The sequence below is a fragment of the Corylus avellana genome, chromosome 1 (genome assembly GCF_965113065.1).
Source record: "Corylus avellana chromosome 1, dhCorAvel1.hap1.2, whole genome shotgun sequence".
NCBI classification, from domain to species: Eukaryota; Viridiplantae; Streptophyta; class Magnoliopsida; order Fagales; family Betulaceae; genus Corylus; species Corylus avellana.
The window spans coordinates 3,443,742-3,462,552 of NC_142490.1; the positions used below are offsets into that span (position 1 = coordinate 3,443,742).

The following is an 18,811-nucleotide window of genomic DNA, read 5'->3' on the forward strand; positions in this document are numbered from 1 at the left end:
ATTACTATTTTTAATGTGCTGTCTTTTGGTGCCATTGGAAATGGTGTAACTGATGACACACAAGCATTCAAGATGGCTTGGGATACTGCTTGCCAAGCTGAAGAATCAGGGATTCTTCTTGTTCCTAAGGGCTATTCCTTCATGATGCAATCTACAATATTCACAGGGCCTTGTAACTCTGGCATAGTATTTCAGGTAATTCTGGCATTCTGCTGAAGCTGAGATTTTTGTATAATTCTTTTGAGAGTAATTTGTTCTTTTAACTGAAAACGTGATGGGTTTTTTGGCTGGATAATGAGAAGATTGATGGGACTATTATGCCGCCGGATGGACCTGATTCATGGCCGAAAAATAATAGCAAGCGACAATGGCTGGTTTTCTACAGAATCAATGGAATGTCATTGCAAGGGGGTGGTGTCATAGATGGCAGAGGAGAGAAATGGTGGAATCTTCCTTGCAAACCGCATAAAGTAAGCTATTTTTATCTCTTATATAAACTTACTACGAGAAATTCGGTCATTAGCTGCTAAAAGTCCAAAAGTAGTCGCTGATAAAGTTTAGGGTCGTCTCGAATAAGTTCAGAACCCAAAACAATATGTCGTCGTACTTGAGTTTACCACTACAAATTTATCTACTTATTTGCCTATGTATATCAATGTGACAGGGAATTAATGGAACAACGCAGCCAGGTGCCTGTGATAGTCCAGTTGTAAGCGACAAACACAGTAGAACTTTTTCTGGGCACTTGATGCCTTAGTAAAAGAAAGTGTATTTATTTGAATTTTATGTTGCAGGCCATAAGATTCTTCATGAGCTCCAATTTGACAGTCCAGGGACTTAAAGTTAAGAACAGCCCCCAATTTCATGTCCGCTTTGATGGTTGTCAAAACGTCCATATAGAGATGCTCAACATAAAAGCGCCTGCTGGAAGTCCCAACACGGATGGAATTCACATTGAGAACACAAACAATGTCAAAATATATAACTCGGCTGTATCCAATGGTGATTCTTTTTTCTATACACTTAAATTATTCATCTTTGTTTGTCCATTTCCCACCTCAGAAGCTCATTATCTTTTTGGTTATCAACCTTCCCTGTAGGTGATGACTGTGTATCAATTGGAGCTGGTTCTTATAATATCGATATAAAGAACATAACATGCGGTCCAAGTCATGGGATAAGGTATCTCACTGCTCTCTATTCAAGTTCTGTGCTTTCCAGAACAGAAATAGCAGAAAAAGTTCAGACTCTAAAGAGGGTCTAGCAAAGACTCTTAATACTTGTAATCCTTGTAGTAACTATTTTTATATAAACTTTGGGTATAATTCACTCTTAAAAACTAGCTTGTAAGGGAGAGTGACCAAGACCTTATATACACATAGTTAGAGCATATTTGGAATTGCGTTTGAAAAATAGAGCTTTTAAGTCAAAAAACGTTTTTGGGCAAAAGCTTCATTTTTAAGCTTTTGCCAAAAGTGCGTTTTGGTCATTTTTATACTTTTTGAACCTTTAAAAGCGTTTTTAATTTTGTTTTATCAAATAAGTACTTTTTTCTTCAAACTGACTTTTTGAATATTAAAAATACTTTTAGGCCGCTCAAACGCAATTTCAAAAATGTCCTTAAGCTTTTACTTAAGCCATGTGGGATACTAGGATCGTAACATACCACCACATTTCATAGCTGACGTTTACGATGGCCCACTCTATCAACATTGACTCGATGATAATCATTTCTTTTATGGCGGCTCCACTTGCTTATTAGTATTCAATGACTTAACACTATGCTCATACATAGTACCAAGACATTTTAATCCAACCTATCAGTCACTCTCTCTATGACTCAACAACAAAGTCGCAATCATTTTAATCTCATACTCGACAAACTGTATCCGATTCCATACTTGACATAGTAGCTAACTTTGATACCAAATAATACAAACCTTAGTTGGGCTTGTATTTAAGCCACATGGAACACTTATGATCGTGGCAACGTTCTTTTTCTTTCTAATGGGTGCAGCATCGGCAGCCTAGGAGTGCGAAATTCCCGAGCCTGTGTCTCCAACATCACAGTGAGTGACTCAGTGATCAAGCATTCAGATAATGGAGTTCGGATCAAAACATGGCAGGGTGGATCAGGAGCTGTATCTAAAATAACCTTCCACAACATACACATGGACACCGTCAGAAACCCAATCATCATAGACCAATACTACTGCCAAACCAAGAACTGCCCCAACCAAACATCTGCAGTTGTCATATCTGATGTTTTGTACACAAACATCAAAGGAACCTACGATGTGAGAAGCCCACCAATGCATTTTGTCTGCAGTGACACTGTCCCATGCACAAACCTGACACTCTCCGAAGTGGAGCTACTTCCTGCCCAAGGAAACATTCTGGCAAACCCAGTCTGCTGGAATGCTTATGGGACTATGCAGACAATTAGTATTCCACCAGTTTTCTGCTTGTTGGAGGGGATTCCACAAATGATGCAACAGAGTGATGTTGATCGGTGTTAACCAATCTGGACTTGGTGGACCATTATGCAGATCCGAGTAAATTTAGATACATATATGTCAAAAGGCAAAAGCAAAAGAAAAAGCAAAAGTACTATGAATATTTAGATACATGTCTCTTTATATATTTGCTTATGCAAATGATACGACCGGCTCTTCCACTAGGCACCTTAGGCCCACGGTGGGCTAAAGCCTCCAAAATAGTAGTAGTATTTGTAATATATATATATATATATATATATATTTGTGAAAAAAACTGTTCAGGTTGCTTCCATTAAAAAAAAAAAAAAAAAAAAGACAAAAAATATTTTGGTGCATGCAAATTTGCCAAAAATAATTTCTTAATCTTGAAATTTTTTCAAACATAATATTTATTTGGTTTTGATGTATTTTCAGAACTAAAAGATTTAAAACAAGTTTACAAATAGAAGAAAGCATTCGATCAAAGTACTAAATTTTGTATTGTATACTTATAGCGGCGCCGTATTTGCCCTTAAAACGGCCAAAATTATTTGTAACGTCTCATTGCGCAGTCAGTACTTTTATTACGTCGAAATTGCAGCCTTAATAATTGGAAGGTCGACTCAACACCTAAATTTCAGCAACAATAGTTCTTTTTGGCTCCTACTTTCAGATGCAACCAGTTGAAGTACAGATAATCCTCTCTCCCAAACACAATTGTTTCAGCTCTTTTCAAGAATTTCAATTTGTATATGCACTAATTTTCCCAAGTATTTTCATGGGTGTTCGGGAAAACTTTATATCTTGCCCTCCAAGGTGTGGATGGACGAATAAGAAGAACCACGTTGAAATTGGAAAACCCTAATTCGAGCTTTCACAAAAAAAAAATTCTCACGACTTATCACTCCAAGTATATGGGGTTGTGCGTTAGCACGGTACCACATCTAATTGGTAGGCTGTGTGCGCAGAATTTTCCGCTTAATCCCATTAAAAAAAAAAAAAAAAAAAAAAAAAAAAAAAAAAAAATCACTAAATCAGCTTACTTCCGGCTTTCAAATCTAAGTTCTTGTGATAATTGACTTTTTGTGTATTATTAATGTTGTTAGTTCTTTTCTATTTCAATTCCATTAACATCTCCAAACATGTATCTGCCTCATCTGCCTTACATTTTTATCTTTCTCCATCACCTTTATTTCACAGTTTCATATTCTCTAATGCTAAAGCATTAAACACAGGACGAGAAGCTAGGAGGAAATAAACAAAGAAATTAAGCACAAGAAAAGAATAATACTACTTTTCATACCCATTTATTACTCATTTCAGCTGACATTGCATGCTTTAGGTGGCTTTTCATGTCAGCCGGTGTGAATTTGTATGATAAATAGGTGTAAATAGTAGTGTTACTCTAAACCTGTTTGAAGCAAACTGCATAATGAAAAGCAAGAGTGAGTGAAGTTGGGAGAATATATAGATAATTAAATGGGCAAAGATTATTCAAGTAAACTGGCAGTTCATTCACAAATTGCCACAAGATTTCAGCGAGTTGCCAAAACCCTTGTAAAAGCATTAATCGAAATACATTAAGTAAATCTGCCATAGATTCATTTTCCATTAGAACACACTTGGTATTTATTAAAGCATTTTAATAGAAATGCATCCATCCACCTTTACAAAAATGGCTGACATCAGAACAAGCACATGAGCTCCTGCACATAAGGTTGTGGGTGGATGATATTAACATAAAGAAGCAAGTACCTCCAACAAGGCAGCAGCAAACTGCATTTGGGTCTCCTCGTCTATAGTCAAGAAGAGAGGCACATGCACAAAGAGAGATTTGGTCCCATTTTGCTCTGCAAACCGAAGGGAATGATAGTAAACATAATTGCATACAAACCGGCCTGCATCGTCCGAGGTCATCACTTCGTAACCCATCTTTGCCAAGGCCTTGGTAATGTCCTCAACAGGAAGAGAAGTCTGCATGCAGTTAGAACAAGAATATAGTATAGTTACAAATAAATCACAAAATTATGCTAAACAAAACACATTGTCCAACCAAGCCATTTGCAGCATATTAACCATGTGAGAAATTCTATTTTGGGGTAACAATGACATGAAGTCTTGTATAAACAGATACCTCTACACAAGAATCAATACAACCTGAAGAGCAGAGAGAGCGTCTACTCCTGAAAATTTTGGCCAATTTCATCTTTTTAAGGAAATTGGTACATGTGTAACTGTGTTCTACTGAAACACTACGAAAGACTACTCTTGATACTGTTCATAACGACCTTAATGTACTGTAGAAGAGTCCATTTCTTTCATTTTTTTTGAGTGTTGGGAGTCGTAAAGAAAAGCCCCGATGCCATCAAGAATGAGAATGTTATACTGAGGCTTTATTTTATGAAATTACAACCAAACGCACCTCAGCCCCTTAATTCTTATTGAAGTTGGACAAGCTCTTTTCACCGACAAAGATAGCAGCTCCAACAAAAGGCACCGCTCAAATAACTCATACAAAGTTAGAAGCAGAAAGTTTTCACTATCTGATTCCCGGCCATATCATAAAGTTTCCTTCCTTTACACTCAGGATACAAACATATGTCTTCCAATAATCATATCCTTCCCCATGAAATGTAACAAATCCTTAAACCAATCAAAGATTCAATGCTCAAACACAGTACTGCCCCATAGCATGCGCTGCAACTTCAGGGAAATGAACAAGAAAGAAAGCATTTTAAGATAAAGTGCCCTTGAAAGGCATAAATACCAAACTTTTAACACTCCATTCATCTTTTATACTGACAATTGCTACAGTCCATGAAGCAAGTACGTTTATAATTATATAAATTTATAGCACTAAACACGAGGTCAATTACAACTCAATGAAAATTGTATGAAAACAGAAATATATACATACAACCCACTCTACCTGTCGTGTGTGTGAAACTCCGCCATCTGCAGGAATGATTGGGACTTTCTACAAAACATAAAACGAGGAAAGTTCAATGAAATTGACTTTAAAATGTCCAAATAAAAATCCTTGCGAGGACAAGAAACCTCAGCACTATATCAAACGATTCTAACCTGGGGCTTCCATCCCATCTCATCAGGACAACGAAAGGTAGCTTCATTGACAGCTTGATGCTCAATAGCAAACCTTGTTGCACCACTATTAACTCCAAAGTGTATCTGAAGAAATGTAGTTACAAAGGTTAGATAACACATAGATACAGAAATATAATGAGTTCAAATGGACAAACAAATGTCTGCTGGAGTGACAGATTCTGTTCTGGATCTAGATTAAGGTTCTAAAATTCAATTTTAGTCAAATCATAAGTAAATGGTTTCATGCAGTCAAATAATAACTTTTTATTGTCCCCAACTTCTCATCTTCTCTCTCTAAAGGTCTAGAGATCGAAACCATATTTAGTTGCAAGTATGCAACATAATTTACAGAGGATCTAGTTGACAATTACCAATCTTGATTACTATCAGATTCATCCCTGACGTTTACAAGTTTCTAGTGCTGCATAATGTTACTTTATGGAATTGTTGGACTTGTTTAATGAAAGTGAAATTAGGTACATGACTCTATATTGTTGAATAGATTTGTTAATCATATGAAGATAAAATCTTTCTTGTCTTGAACTATATTTCAAGTAGGTTTCCTTCTCTTTATGGGTATGTTCCGAAGATCCTGGAGAGATAAGATTTGTTATCATCCAAGTATTCTAAATTTTGTGCAACTACCACACAGCAGTAAAGAGCTGTTTCCCAATGAAGTATCCAGGATGCACTTCTTCAATTTTTCCAACTATATAGTGGAGTTCTAATCACAGATACCGATCCTAACAGACCTTACCAGCTTATGATTTCTGTTGAAAGAATAGGAAATAAGAAAGAAAAATTGAGAACATGGGAAAAGAGTAATTTGGCAAAAACATAAAACCGAGCAGGAGAGATTAGAGGTGTGGGCAACTGACCCAAATAGTTAAATCAAGAACTTGGAAATGGAGTAATTTGGCATAAACATAAAACTGAGCAGCAGAGATTAGACACGTGGGAAACTGACCCAAATGGTTCTTCCAGAGTTTGAAGATTCAGAATTCTCCCCACTAATGGCAGATTTCAATATCTGGTATAAGGAAGGAAGCGCTCCCTGTCCCGCAGTTTCAAGAACGCTGCAACTCCCAATAATTAGACCTTTTGGCAATCCCTTCTTCTTCATATACTCTTTGAGATTACCAACAATTGTCTCAGTTGGATTCTCTGAAACTCCATGGAATTTCTTAAACCCCGTCACATGAATTGTCACTGCAGGAGGCCCTTCGGACCCCATTTACCAATTATCCAGATATATCTAAAAATGCGTTATAGCATCAAAATCAAAAGTAATATCTAAGTACCTGCTGACCTGCATCAAACCAGAGGAAATGGGTTAGGCAGTCAGGAAGCAACAAGCATGGTGAACTAGGAAAGCCATAATATATATCCACAATCAACGTAATTTTCAAATTCATGGACTATGTTTAAACTGATTATATAAACTCCCAAGTAGAATAATCCTAGAAAGCCATAATCTTGTTATCTAGGATGAATGTAATTTCAAATTTCATGAACTATTTTTAAACTGATTATCACAATGCCCGACGTAAAATTTGCCTTTACCATAGAATCCTAGAAATCTATAATCTTCTTTTTCTTATTTTATAGATAAGTTTCTATACAACTTTATGATACTTCACATACAAAGATACAATTGAGGGACAAAGAGAGACTCCGGCATTTAATTGGGAAAGCTCAAAGGCAATATCACAGTTGGAAAAACCCCAATAGTGTGAATAGTCTCGGTAGCAGACAAAAATCTAGCCACATAACAAATGACTGCATACAACAGCGGAAATCAAAAAGCTAAGAAAACAAAACAAAAAAAAATCCTTTGGAATTCATTAACAACAGACAAGAACCCAGTTTCTAAAATCACTACTAGATCAACTACAACAGTAATCCGATCGCAAATCAAAGATATACATATCCCACAGCAGATTAAACCATTCAGAGAACTATGAAGGAAAAGAATCCCAAATCCCAACGAACAACTGGATTAAAGACAAACCACCCAGAACCCAAAACCAAAAAAGTTAATACCAATCAGAATCACGCTTGATCAGACACATGGGTGATCACAGATATCAAAAACCCAGAAATCTACCTCTAGAAAGAAAGCCCAGAAATCAAGATTATAGCATATTGGTTGTGAAAAGTTGTATTAATAAAAGAGAGATCGTGGGCTTTCTCCCTCACCTGTTATAATCTTCACATAGGAAAAGGAGATGGACTCAACAACCAATCTTATCAGCTCAAAGATGATTTAACTGGTAATGATTCCGATCAGAGACTATAATAAAAGAAAGCGATAGAAATACAGAAAGATATTAAAAAGAAAAAGAAAAAAATTAAAATTTATTTAGGTAACGTGGTAGTGGAGGGTCACTTTCAAACAACATAAAAAAATTTACTAGTACATCAATTATGGATTAGCATTATTATATATATCCCGTGTGCGTTAAGACTTCTGGAACGACGTTTCGTTCACACTACAATGCTTTTCTATATGAGAAGTTGCAAACTGTATACAAAAGTTCTTGGGCTAATGATTTGTCGTTTTATTGGTCACTGTGCTTTTGGTCCCCTTTGTTTGGTTTGGTGGTCGTGTCAGATGAAAGAAAATTATTCCTTATTTTGATCGACATATAATATCCACGCATGGGTTTTTATTTTTATATAAGTTATATATCTTATCCAGTGGAAATTGAGTTATATATTTAAACAAATATTTTGTGTTTCTAATTATTTGGTAATATTTTTGACCCGAAAATAGAAACAAAGATAGAATAAGTTAACTAATGTTATTCAGTAAAGGACCCGGCTTCTATGCGGTTATGCAAACTACCGCATATCTGCGGTAGTTTGCTTGGATGGCTGAGATTTATCGAGGGGGTTTTACCCAAAAGACTAACGGCATACTCCATACAGAAGGAGAAAAAAAAAAAAAAAACCTTACGGTGGCTAACCCATGGAACTTCTGTATTAGTTACGATAATTACAAAAATGCCCACATCTTTTTCAATATTTTATGCGTGAATATTACTTTGGTTTTGATATTTAAAGGGTTTAAAAGGGGATTTTAAGTAAGAGATCGCTTTGATCGATAGACAAGTAAGCAGCATGCAGGGCTTCCAGTAATTGTAATAGTTGTTAGGATTCCTTGAAAGATGTTGAACGAATATGGTGAAAATGAGAAGACGAGAAGCCATTCGATGAGAATTTGATACCTATTGGCGGGGGCGCCGCTAATGCTGTAGGAGTTGTGGCAGATCCAGACAAGAGCGGCACTAGGAAGGAAGCTAAGGCGTTCTTGGCCGTTGTCGCTGCTACTGGCAATTGAGCTATGGAGAGACTCAAGCTCGCTGAAGAATTTGTAGCAAATATACATAGAGTGAGAGTGAGAGAGAGAAGTCTGTTTTGGGTGTAAAAAAAAAAAAAGAAAAAGGAAAAGACAAGTCTGTTTTGGATGGTTCATGGACGAAATTGACGGAATTTTTTTTGTTCGTCAAATTGTTTGGAGTATGCCGTTAGTTTTTGGTTTAAAACCCCCTTGATAAATCTGGACCATCCAAGCAAACTACCGCAGATATGCGGTAGTTTGCAGGACCGCATAGAAGCCAAGTCCTTCAGTAAATTACTATCCGATTGTCATATAACTGTAATGATATATAGCAATCTACTAAATAACATTTACTCAAATTTTTTGACATGTCCACACAAGAAAAATAAGAAAAAATATTTGAACTAGTGACCTACGCTTCATGAGGCGTGATTCACAGCCGAATAGACAAAACAAAGTGGTGATTTACTGTCATGTCATCTAATTGTATGACAAATGTACGTAAGCTTATGAAATAAAATTACTTTGTTAACAAACATGGCTTGTTTTTTATTCCACACGTATTTTGATCACATGTCAATTTAATAAATTAGATTACAAAAAAAAAAAAAAAAAAAAAAAAAAAAAAAAACTTGGAAGAAATAGTTGTTCTTGTGGTTTTTATTTTTTTGTTTTTTCAAATGAAAAAAAAAAAATCCAAATTTTTAACTTGATTTTGTTGAAACAAAAAACATGGTTATATAAGCATGAAAATAAATTGGCTGTCCTATAAAAGGCCAAAAATGAATGCAATCCTCGATTATAGCAAACATACCATCTTTGAATGTTACTTTCATGATGAATAAACTGTCAATGGAAAAGAAATTGACACATGACAGTTTTGCATTTTTTTTTTCTTTTCTTTTACTAGGATACATGTATCTTGCCCATTGTTAGGTTTCTCGAGAGATTCTTATTAGAAAAATGAATATAAATGTATACATGTATCTTGCTTAAGGGGACTATCCAGAGCCGTTTAGGGGTGGTGTGATCACCCTCGTCGCATTTTGGAGTGGCCGTATTTGCTTCGAGGGGTGGCCACAGCCACTCGGTAGGTCATTGGGTGTGGCCACGGCCACTCACAAAGTTCCTTTGGGGTGGTCATGGCCACCCTGCGGATCGTCAGGGGTGGCAGCGACCACTCTCGTTGCTTAATGGGGTGGTCGGCCACCCTTTTTTTTTTAATTTGAGTTTGAAAAAAATAAATGAGGTTTTTTGTAATTTTGATCAATTCCAATTTTTACATGTGTGTTGTTACCAAACTAAGGAATATGAATAACTATTCAATTCCACAATTTTTTATTCCTAGTAGTAACTATTCATTTTCCAGTAGACTAAACCTTCTGCGAATCAAACGAGGCCTAAGTCTCTTCCTTTAATTTGATATGGGAGTGTTGAAAGTTTGAATTTGATTTGAGGTCCTACTTCAATTAGGCTTTGAGTCAGATTGTTGTATTAGATTCTTTAAGAAGTTCTAATTGGACCCAGATTGAGACTCCTACTCTAAAGATCCTTTCCTTGTGGGCATGTCATTGGCCTTGAAACCCAGTATCTAATGGGCTAGTTGAGTGAAATTATTCCCAACAAAGTACAATACTGAGAATAAAACTGAGATTGTCCTCCATCCATATTTGTTTTAAAGATTGAGAAATAATTGCACTTGTCAAACAGTGGGCTGCTTCATTTGCCTCATTGCGAGTGTATTGAACAAAATTATTCAACCTTACTTGGATATCCTCAATTAGTTGGCCATATCGGATCCACCAAGAATCTGCCTTACAACAAAGCGTTCACAATTTTTAACGCATCTCCCTCAATAATTTCTCTTTGGAATCCCAAGTTGTTATTGAATGTTATAGCCTTTCAAGAGCCCGCTACTTCAACAACTATTGGACCCATAATAAACGAGACTATGGAACCCATAGATGCAATGACAAAACTTAACTCATCCCTTACAATTACTCCCAATCCCATCATCTTATTCAGAATATAAAGCATGTCAATTTATCTTGACTACCCTATAAGGAGGCTCTTTTAATTATAGTACCTTCGTATTGTTTGGCAAGAACTCATTACTATTTATCTAAAAAATTTAATTTTTATTATTTATATTTTTTTACATCACATTATTTACTTATTATTATTATTTAAATAAAAAATTACTGCAAAACATATATATATATATATATATTTCACATACATGGATGAATGACAATGGAATGTTAAAGGTTGTCCAAATATTTGTAATTATGATTGAGTAGACTACTTTTACTTTGATGGGTTATCTGTTACTAAAATCAAAATTCAAATGATTTGAATTTCTGAATTATTATTTATTTATTATTATTATTCAACTTTCGGTTGTAAGAATCCCTGTTGGCATTCAGCTTTTGTCTAAGCTTGTCATGAGAGTTGAATAAGTCACGTTGTTATCATTCATAATTATGATGGTCTTCAAAGCCATCTGACAGCTCAGAACAATATATATATATATATATATATATATATATATTTATGAAGAATGGGAAATTTTCAACATTTGGGTGCCTCCCTCTGCCTACCTATATTAATTGGACTGTCCCTCACCTTTTTGTGCGGACATGTCAATATATATATATATATATAAAAAAAAAAAAGCGCCCTCACATTTAACTATATCTTTTTTATAAAAAGTTTATAATTAAATTTATATTGTTAAAAAAATTGCAACACGTTTTTTTAAATTTAGGGAATCACTGGGATTTTTTTAAAGTTTCCCATATTTATTGGTTGCATTGTCAATCAAGGTGCTAATAATAGCGACAACTTCAACTAGTTTTTTGCATAGGAAAAAAAAAAAAATCATACCAAAATATTAAAATCTCGCTTTCACATGAGAAAGTGACAGAATTAAAGCAGACATTATTTGTTGTTTGTGTCAAGAGTGTTTTGTGATAGAGTTTGTTGGGTTATGGGCTGTCAAGCCCACGTTGTTCAGAAATTTATCATATTTTTCAACATCAGTGAGATGTGAAATAAGCATAAGCAAAAATGGGCAATTACAAACACAGAGATTTATGTGGTTCACCACTAAGGATTTTGTCTACCAAGTTTTCGCTATTTATTGAGAAACAATACATGAGGTGTCACACACACAAAACCCTAAAACTAGAAGTGACTATAAATACCATCCACAACTAGGTCAAAACACCAAGACGGCAAAAAAAAAAGAGAAGGTTCTATTGGTTCAAGCCTCCGCTGCATCAACTAAGCCTAAAATAATTTCATTTAAACTGTAGAACTTTAAATATTGAATCGGGTTGAGTTCAAGTTGGGCCTAATACAAACGAGGCTCCACGTAGCCTAATACACATGGCCTAAATACCAAACCTCATTTAATTTAGGTATCGACCCATTAACCCGATAGTACCGAACGTGCATATCAAAGAGTAAATTTTTAAATTGTTATCATTCCACATGGCCACGTAGCTGCCACTTGGGCCACTATTTTATAATTAAATTGTACACCTATATACTTGAATGATAAGTCGTGTTTTAATTAAAGTAGACGTAAGATGAATCACATGTGAAAAATAGGTCGTGGTACAAAAGCAGATGTCCCATGGAAAGTAGTTGCAAACAAGACTATATATAAAAAGTAACTCATAGCAAGGTGAAAAAGGGGAATTATGGTCTCTACCCAAAATTCTGTGCACTAGCAATTTATTACTTAAATGAGAGTTTGAGTCTACACTCTCGATAATAAATGTTAAAATAATAATTAATTAATTAATTGTTTATTAGCTTAAACTTTTAAAACGATTGACGAGTTACTCTGTGATTATTGGTGATAATAAATAATAGTGACTAATTGTCTTATTTTTCTGGCCATGCCAAGAGTCATATAAATTATGTCTCATTCTATATTCAACAATCCCAACCGCCACGTATTGATTAGTTTATAGATACGTTTAAATTTTGTCAGCCCAATACTTTTTATACAATAATTCATGGAATGTTTTGATTGTAATGGAATAAATTAGAAATTTCATGAACATGGGTAATTTTTTTCTTATTAACTAGGAAAAACTTCACTTCATATTCTTTAATTATTACGTATTTTAAGAAAACTCTTTAAATTTTAAAAATTTTTAATTTCACTACCTAAACTTTCAAGTTGATGCTTTGTTACTTTGTACCTCCTCTGTCAAATTTAAAACGTTACAAGTAATAAAATAACTTTTATACTCTTGACTTTTTTTTATAAAATCTCAAAGCTACCCTTAATTTTTAAATAAAATTTTTTTTAAAAAAAAATCGAAAGGTAATTTGATATTTTTTAGTAATTTTTGTTAGGAGTTAACAATAGAATTTAATTGAAGAGGATCAATTGAATCAAATTAAAAGTTCATGAGATAAATTAAAAATTTTTTAAATTTAAAAAATATTTTCAAAACGCATGTGCCCACCAAATTACTCATATTAAGACTTTACCGTTGTGGCGTTGCAAGACAAAAAAAAAATGGTCACAAATCACAAGATGACAGTTGTTCCCTTTTTAACGGCCCTGATTGCACTCACTTCACCGCATCAAAAACCATCACAATTCCTTCAATCAATATTCGTATCATCAAACTCAAATCTTGACCGTATTGACAGAAAACATACACGGATAGTGTCCCTCCTGCACCCAACACCACAGTCTGTATTTTGCAACCGTCCTCCGCTTTCTGTTCCTACGACACTGTGTTGGTATGTGTGTACCTTAAACCTTAAACCTCGAACAGAAGCTACCTTCGAAACCCAGAAGAAGCAAGGGGATGTCGATGTCATTTTCATCTTTCTCAGTATCCTTCTCGGAATCGTCCTTTATCAGGCCCGCCTCTCTCTGCCAAACTCCTGCAAAAGTGTCACTTCGTAGCTTCCCGGTGAGTTTTGCATCAGCATCACACACACACACACACACACATGAAGTTTAGAATTTGGATTCTGGGAAAAGTGTGGGGAAATGAAAGAAAGTAAAAGTTTTGGATTTTGGGTCTTATTAGTAAGAGAAAAATTACTTGTCTTGTTGAAGCTATCAGCTTACTTGAGCTGAGTTGAGGGTTCAATTATGAGAAACCCAAAGTGAGAAAAGAGAATGAAATGCTCAAGATTTTATTTTCCTATATTTTTTCTTTCTTTTTTCCCTTATTTACTCAATGGAGGTTTAGATATTTTTGTTTGTTGGAATTGATTCTGTCCCATTGAATATATACTGCAATATAATCAATTCTATGACTTCTAGGAATCAATTAGTTTCAATCTTTTTTAGCATAAATTGATTCTGTTCCTTTAGATGTTGTCCACTTTTTGATACTACGAACAGTTATAGAATTATGTCACAGAAATTGTTGATAGAACATATTGCGCAGTTTTACCATACACGAGGAAATATGAACGTCTTGCCTTGTTTGTGCAGGATGCAGTAGACAACTGTCATTCCTTAACTAGTGGTCGCCTTGTGTGCTATGGTGGGGCTGGCAATTTCTGCAAAAGGTTTTATGGCTTAAGAATATGGATACTGGAGAGCCTAAACCTTCGGCGGAGGAATAGAAAATATGGACCAGCAAATGAGTTTAAGAGTATAAGAAGTCAAGAGAAAGATCATTTAACGAATCATTTGGAAACAATTTCATCATGTGAGGGACAAGTTATACATGTGCAAAATGGTTAGGCATAACTTTATAATGCTCCGTGTGCTTGTTATTATTGCTTTTTCTACATCAATATAGATTTATGTTATCCATTCTTTAATTTCTATTCAAATTGTAAATTATCTCTGTCAAAAAACTTAACATGGATGACACTTGCAGATTCTAGTGAAACAACTCGAACAACTCCACAACCTGAAGAAAATTCCTCCCCTAATTATCAACATGATGTCCCCGTGGAAGTTGTCACTTCTATGGAATTTGAAGCTGTTTTACAAACACATTCCTCCAGTTTTTCATTTGAGGGTAGTAAAGCACCCTCACTCTGCATTGCTGTCATAGGAGCTACTGGTGAGCTTGCAAGGAGAAAGATTTTTCCAGCGTTGTTTGCTTTGTATTATAGCGGCTTTCTCCCGGAGGTAGAAAAAAGTTTATATCATTTTTCGGTTGGAGTTCTATCTATACAGTTGGGTTTTCTAAATCTATTTTTATCATAATCTCAGTTCTGCTTTCCCATGGCTTCAGAATATAGGTATTTTTGGTTACTCAAGAAAGAATTTGACAGAGGAAGAGATGAGATCCATTTTAGCTTCAACTTTAACTTGCCGCATTGATCATCAGTATGATTCTCTTACCACCCTTGATGTTATGCGCTTATGATAATCTTATGTCTCCGACCAACCAATTTTTAAAAAAAAAACTTACAAAAATCCTTAATTTCAGCTTATACAGTTTTTGAATTTTCAGATGGAACACAAATACATTAAGTTGCTTGTTTGTTTACTGCTTGTAAAGCAACTCGCAACTTGCTTTAAATATCTTAAACATCACTTTGAGGTCTTTGTGTGCATCGTTCAGGATGGGCAATTGACAATGGGAAATGACTATGTGCATATTCATTTGTAACCAAAGGAATGCATTTCATAGTGCTTATTGTTACAAGGCTTTCTTATTCCAAAGCATTAAAGTGTTATGCACAGACATGTAATCTCATTTCATCTAAAATTTATGTAGATCAAAATGATCGTCAGATATAAGAATCTATATAATTGCATCTCTTAGTTGTCCTGTGGTTAGTCATGTTCCAAAAATACTTTAATCATTGAGGTTAAGAATACTTTGCAGACAAAACTGTGGGGACAAGATGGATGCCTTTCTCAGAAGAATATACTACCTTAATGAAGGTTATGACAATAGATATGGGATGTCGAAGCTCAATGCCCGGATGGAGCAGATTGAGGTGAAGTTGAAGAATACACCAACACACACAAGATGCTTCTGATATTTGCTACTTTTTCACTTTCAAATATGCATACAAGATGCTTCTGGCATTCGATTCCGTAACAGCTTACCTGTCTCAGGGGGATTCTGAAGCTAACAGGATATTTTACCTTTCTGTGCCACAAGAAGCTCTTTTAGATGTTGCATCCTCTCTTGCTAGTAATGCACAGACCCAAAAGGGTTGGAATCGTATAATCATTGAGAAACCTTTTGGCTTTGATGCACTGTCATCTTATCGGCTGACACAGTCTCTTCTTACCAAGTTCAAGGAGAAGCAAATATACAGGTTGCTATGCACGCTTTTATATCTTGTGATGTACACATATGTGCATACACATACACGTGTGTGTGTGTGTGTATATATATATATATATATATATATATATATATATATTTTGGCCCATCACTTTACAAATTGAAACAATCTTATTTCAGGATTGATCATCTTCTAGGAAGGAACCTTATTGAAAACCTTACAGTTTTAAGGTTTGCTAATCTAGTCTTTCTGCCATTGTGGAGCCGTACATATATACGCAATGTGCAGGTATTTTTTAATAATGACATCAACATGTGCCTCCTGCAACGTACTGAACATTGACTGAATTATTAAATAACTTCTTGCAGGTTATTTTATCAGAAGACATGGGTGTGCAGGCAGGAAGGTAATCATAAGGGTCTCATTGCTGTTTCAAGTAGATATGATCATCGAGGGTAACCAATAGGATATTGTTTTATATTCTTCTTTTCCATTTGTGCAGGTATTTTGATGGTTATGGCATCATCCGTGATATAGTACACAGTCATATACTCCAGACAATAGCTTTGCTTGCCATGGAACCTCCTATAAGTCTTGATGGTGAAGATGTTCGAAATGAAAAGGTATGCATGCGTGTTATAGTACATTCAAAGCATCTAGTTGTGTTGGTGAGAAGCTTCTTTTCAGGTCAAGGTTCTGAGGTCAATTCGCAAATTGGAACCTAGCGATATAACTCTTGGCCAGTATAAAGCGAGTAGTGGAGACAAGGTTGATGTATGTTTGAACAGTCTGACCCCCACATATTTCGCTGCTGCATTATACATTGACAATGCACGCTGGGATGGTGTGCCTTTCTTGATCAAAGCTGGCTTGGGACTCATCAAACACCGGTAAGATCTATTGCAGTAATTCTATTGTGTGGCAACGTGATCTCTATTGGTCAAATTTTTAGAGTCTACTGCCTGACTGTACCAACTTCTATATTCTTCTGCATGGCAGAAAGTTGTATTAAGTCTTTAGGGGGGTAGAATAGTTGTGGGGTGTTTAGGAATTGGTAGCTCCTCTCTTTTGACTCCCTTTAATGTATTAACTCTAGTAATTGGCATTTTGTCCTCAAAACTTTGAGTCAAACATGGGATTTCTTTGCGAGTTGAACTTCGATAGAGTTGTAGGGAAATTATGATTTGTTATATTATTCTTCTGATTCGGAAGATTTTGGAAATTGTAAAACATTGAATGATGTTTCAGCTTAACTTTGGAAGAGGATGAATAGAGAAATTAATTTCTTAATTTTTTTTTCTTTTTTGGATCTGGGTCATCAATAAATACCAAAATGAAGGTTTTGGTGAACTCTCAATCTATGTTCATAGAAAATAATCCTAAGGGTGGTTATGGGTGTGTACATATGCATGCATTGTCTTACAAGTACATCGATAATTATTGTTCTGAGAAAAAGAAAATAATATTTACTATCTATGAGCGAATAGTATATAATTGGTTTGAACTAGACCAGTTTAACAGCATATATCCTTAACAAGATTAGTTGTACCTTGCAGAGTGGAGATACGTATCCAGTTTCATCATGTTCCAGGAAACCTATATCGTAAATGTCTCGGGCATAATTTTGACCTTGCCAGTAATGAGCTGATTCTACGTGACGCGCCTGAGGAAGCCATTTTAGTCAGAGTTAACAATAAGATTCCAGGATTAGGGTTGCAGTTGGATTCTCCAGAGCTGAACTTGCTCTACAAGGACAAGTAAGCACTTCAATAATTTGTTGCACTACAACTGTTTATAGCACCACACGGCCAATGTAGTATCAATGGATGTACTTGAGTTTAACTGTAGGTATAAAGTGGAGGTGCCTGATTCATATGAGCATCTTCTTCTTGATGTCATTGATGGGGACAACCATCTATTTATGAGAAGTGACGAGCTTGCAGCTGCATGGAATATTCTAGCTCCAGTTCTGCGTGAGATGGACAAGAAAAATATTGTACCAGAGCTGTATGAGTTGGGGGGTAGAGGTCCAGTTGGAGCATACTATCTTTGGGCCAAACATGGGGTTCCATGGCCAGAGGATTAGCAAAGCTTTCTGTCGTGAGTTCTTGTTGCAAATAACCAACTACACTATATATTCACACACACACACACACGCACATATGTGTTAATCATTTCACCATCAGGAATAAAATGGATAGAACTGTCGATTATGGCTATCATGCATATTTTGGTTTGTCTCAATGTGTTTGCTGGGTGGACAAAGTTCTCATCCAAAATGCTTCCAATCCAGTCTATTAAACTCATATTTGTTATCAAAGCAAGTGATTTTCACATTCATTTTAAATTAGATATAATTGGTTTTCAGAGTACTGTCTTGCACACCATGGCTGCGATTGTTTATGTATATTTATACTCTGTCAAATTACATAATTTGGATTACAACAAACACTTGGGGCTTATTTGAGATTGTGTTTAAGAAATAGAGCTTTTAAGTTTAAAAAAAAAAAAAAAAAAAGTTTTTGAGCAAAAACTTCATTTTTAAGCTTTTGCCAAAAGTGTGTTTTGACCATTTTTAGGTTTTCTGACCTTCAAAAGAGCTTCAATTTTTTTTATCAAACGAGTTTTTTTTTTCTTT

The 18,811-nt window shown here is 35.2% G+C and overlaps 3 protein-coding genes across 4 annotated transcripts; 2 read left to right on the forward strand and 1 right to left on the reverse strand.

Moving 5' to 3' along the window:
* On the forward strand, nucleotides 1-2,702 carry LOC132168540 (polygalacturonase At1g48100). The gene is made up of 6 exons (XM_059579538.2): nucleotides 1-195; nucleotides 303-470; nucleotides 665-709; nucleotides 795-1,002; nucleotides 1,101-1,182; nucleotides 2,018-2,702. Exons 1-6 carry the CDS (start codon nucleotides 73-75, stop codon nucleotides 2,517-2,519), a joined length of 1,128 nt encoding a protein of 375 aa, XP_059435521.2. The 5' UTR covers nucleotides 1-72; the 3' UTR covers nucleotides 2,520-2,702.
* A 1,221-nt stretch (nucleotides 2,703-3,923) lies between these two features.
* LOC132172848 (Peptidase C15, pyroglutamyl peptidase I-like protein) lies at nucleotides 3,924-7,991 on the reverse strand. 2 transcript variants are annotated; one of them, XM_059584413.2, is made up of 5 exons: nucleotides 7,782-7,991; nucleotides 6,550-6,891; nucleotides 5,562-5,666; nucleotides 5,407-5,454; nucleotides 3,924-4,451 (listed from the first exon to the last, which is right to left on the reverse strand). In XM_059584413.2, exons 2-5 carry the CDS (start codon nucleotides 6,814-6,816, stop codon nucleotides 4,212-4,214), a joined length of 660 nt encoding a protein of 219 aa, XP_059440396.1. In that variant the 5' UTR covers nucleotides 6,817-6,891; nucleotides 7,782-7,991; the 3' UTR covers nucleotides 3,924-4,211. The 2 variants fall into 2 exon arrangements, with proteins under 2 accessions (XP_059440396.1, XP_059440397.1); XM_059584414.2 differs by lacking the exon at nucleotides 7,782-7,991 and adding an exon at nucleotides 7,690-7,772.
* Nucleotides 7,992-13,584: 5,593 nt separating this feature from the next.
* On the forward strand, nucleotides 13,585-18,545 carry G6PD4 (glucose-6-phosphate dehydrogenase 4). Its single transcript, XM_059581497.2, has 12 exons — nucleotides 13,585-13,871; nucleotides 14,405-14,654; nucleotides 14,799-15,055; nucleotides 15,162-15,256; nucleotides 15,762-15,876; nucleotides 15,998-16,203; nucleotides 16,353-16,461; nucleotides 16,542-16,579; nucleotides 16,676-16,796; nucleotides 16,861-17,063; nucleotides 17,730-17,930; nucleotides 18,022-18,545. Exons 1-12 carry the CDS (start codon nucleotides 13,764-13,766, stop codon nucleotides 18,257-18,259), a joined length of 1,941 nt encoding a protein of 646 aa, XP_059437480.2. The 5' UTR covers nucleotides 13,585-13,763; the 3' UTR covers nucleotides 18,260-18,545.
* The last annotated feature ends 266 nt before the right edge of the window (nucleotides 18,546-18,811 follow it).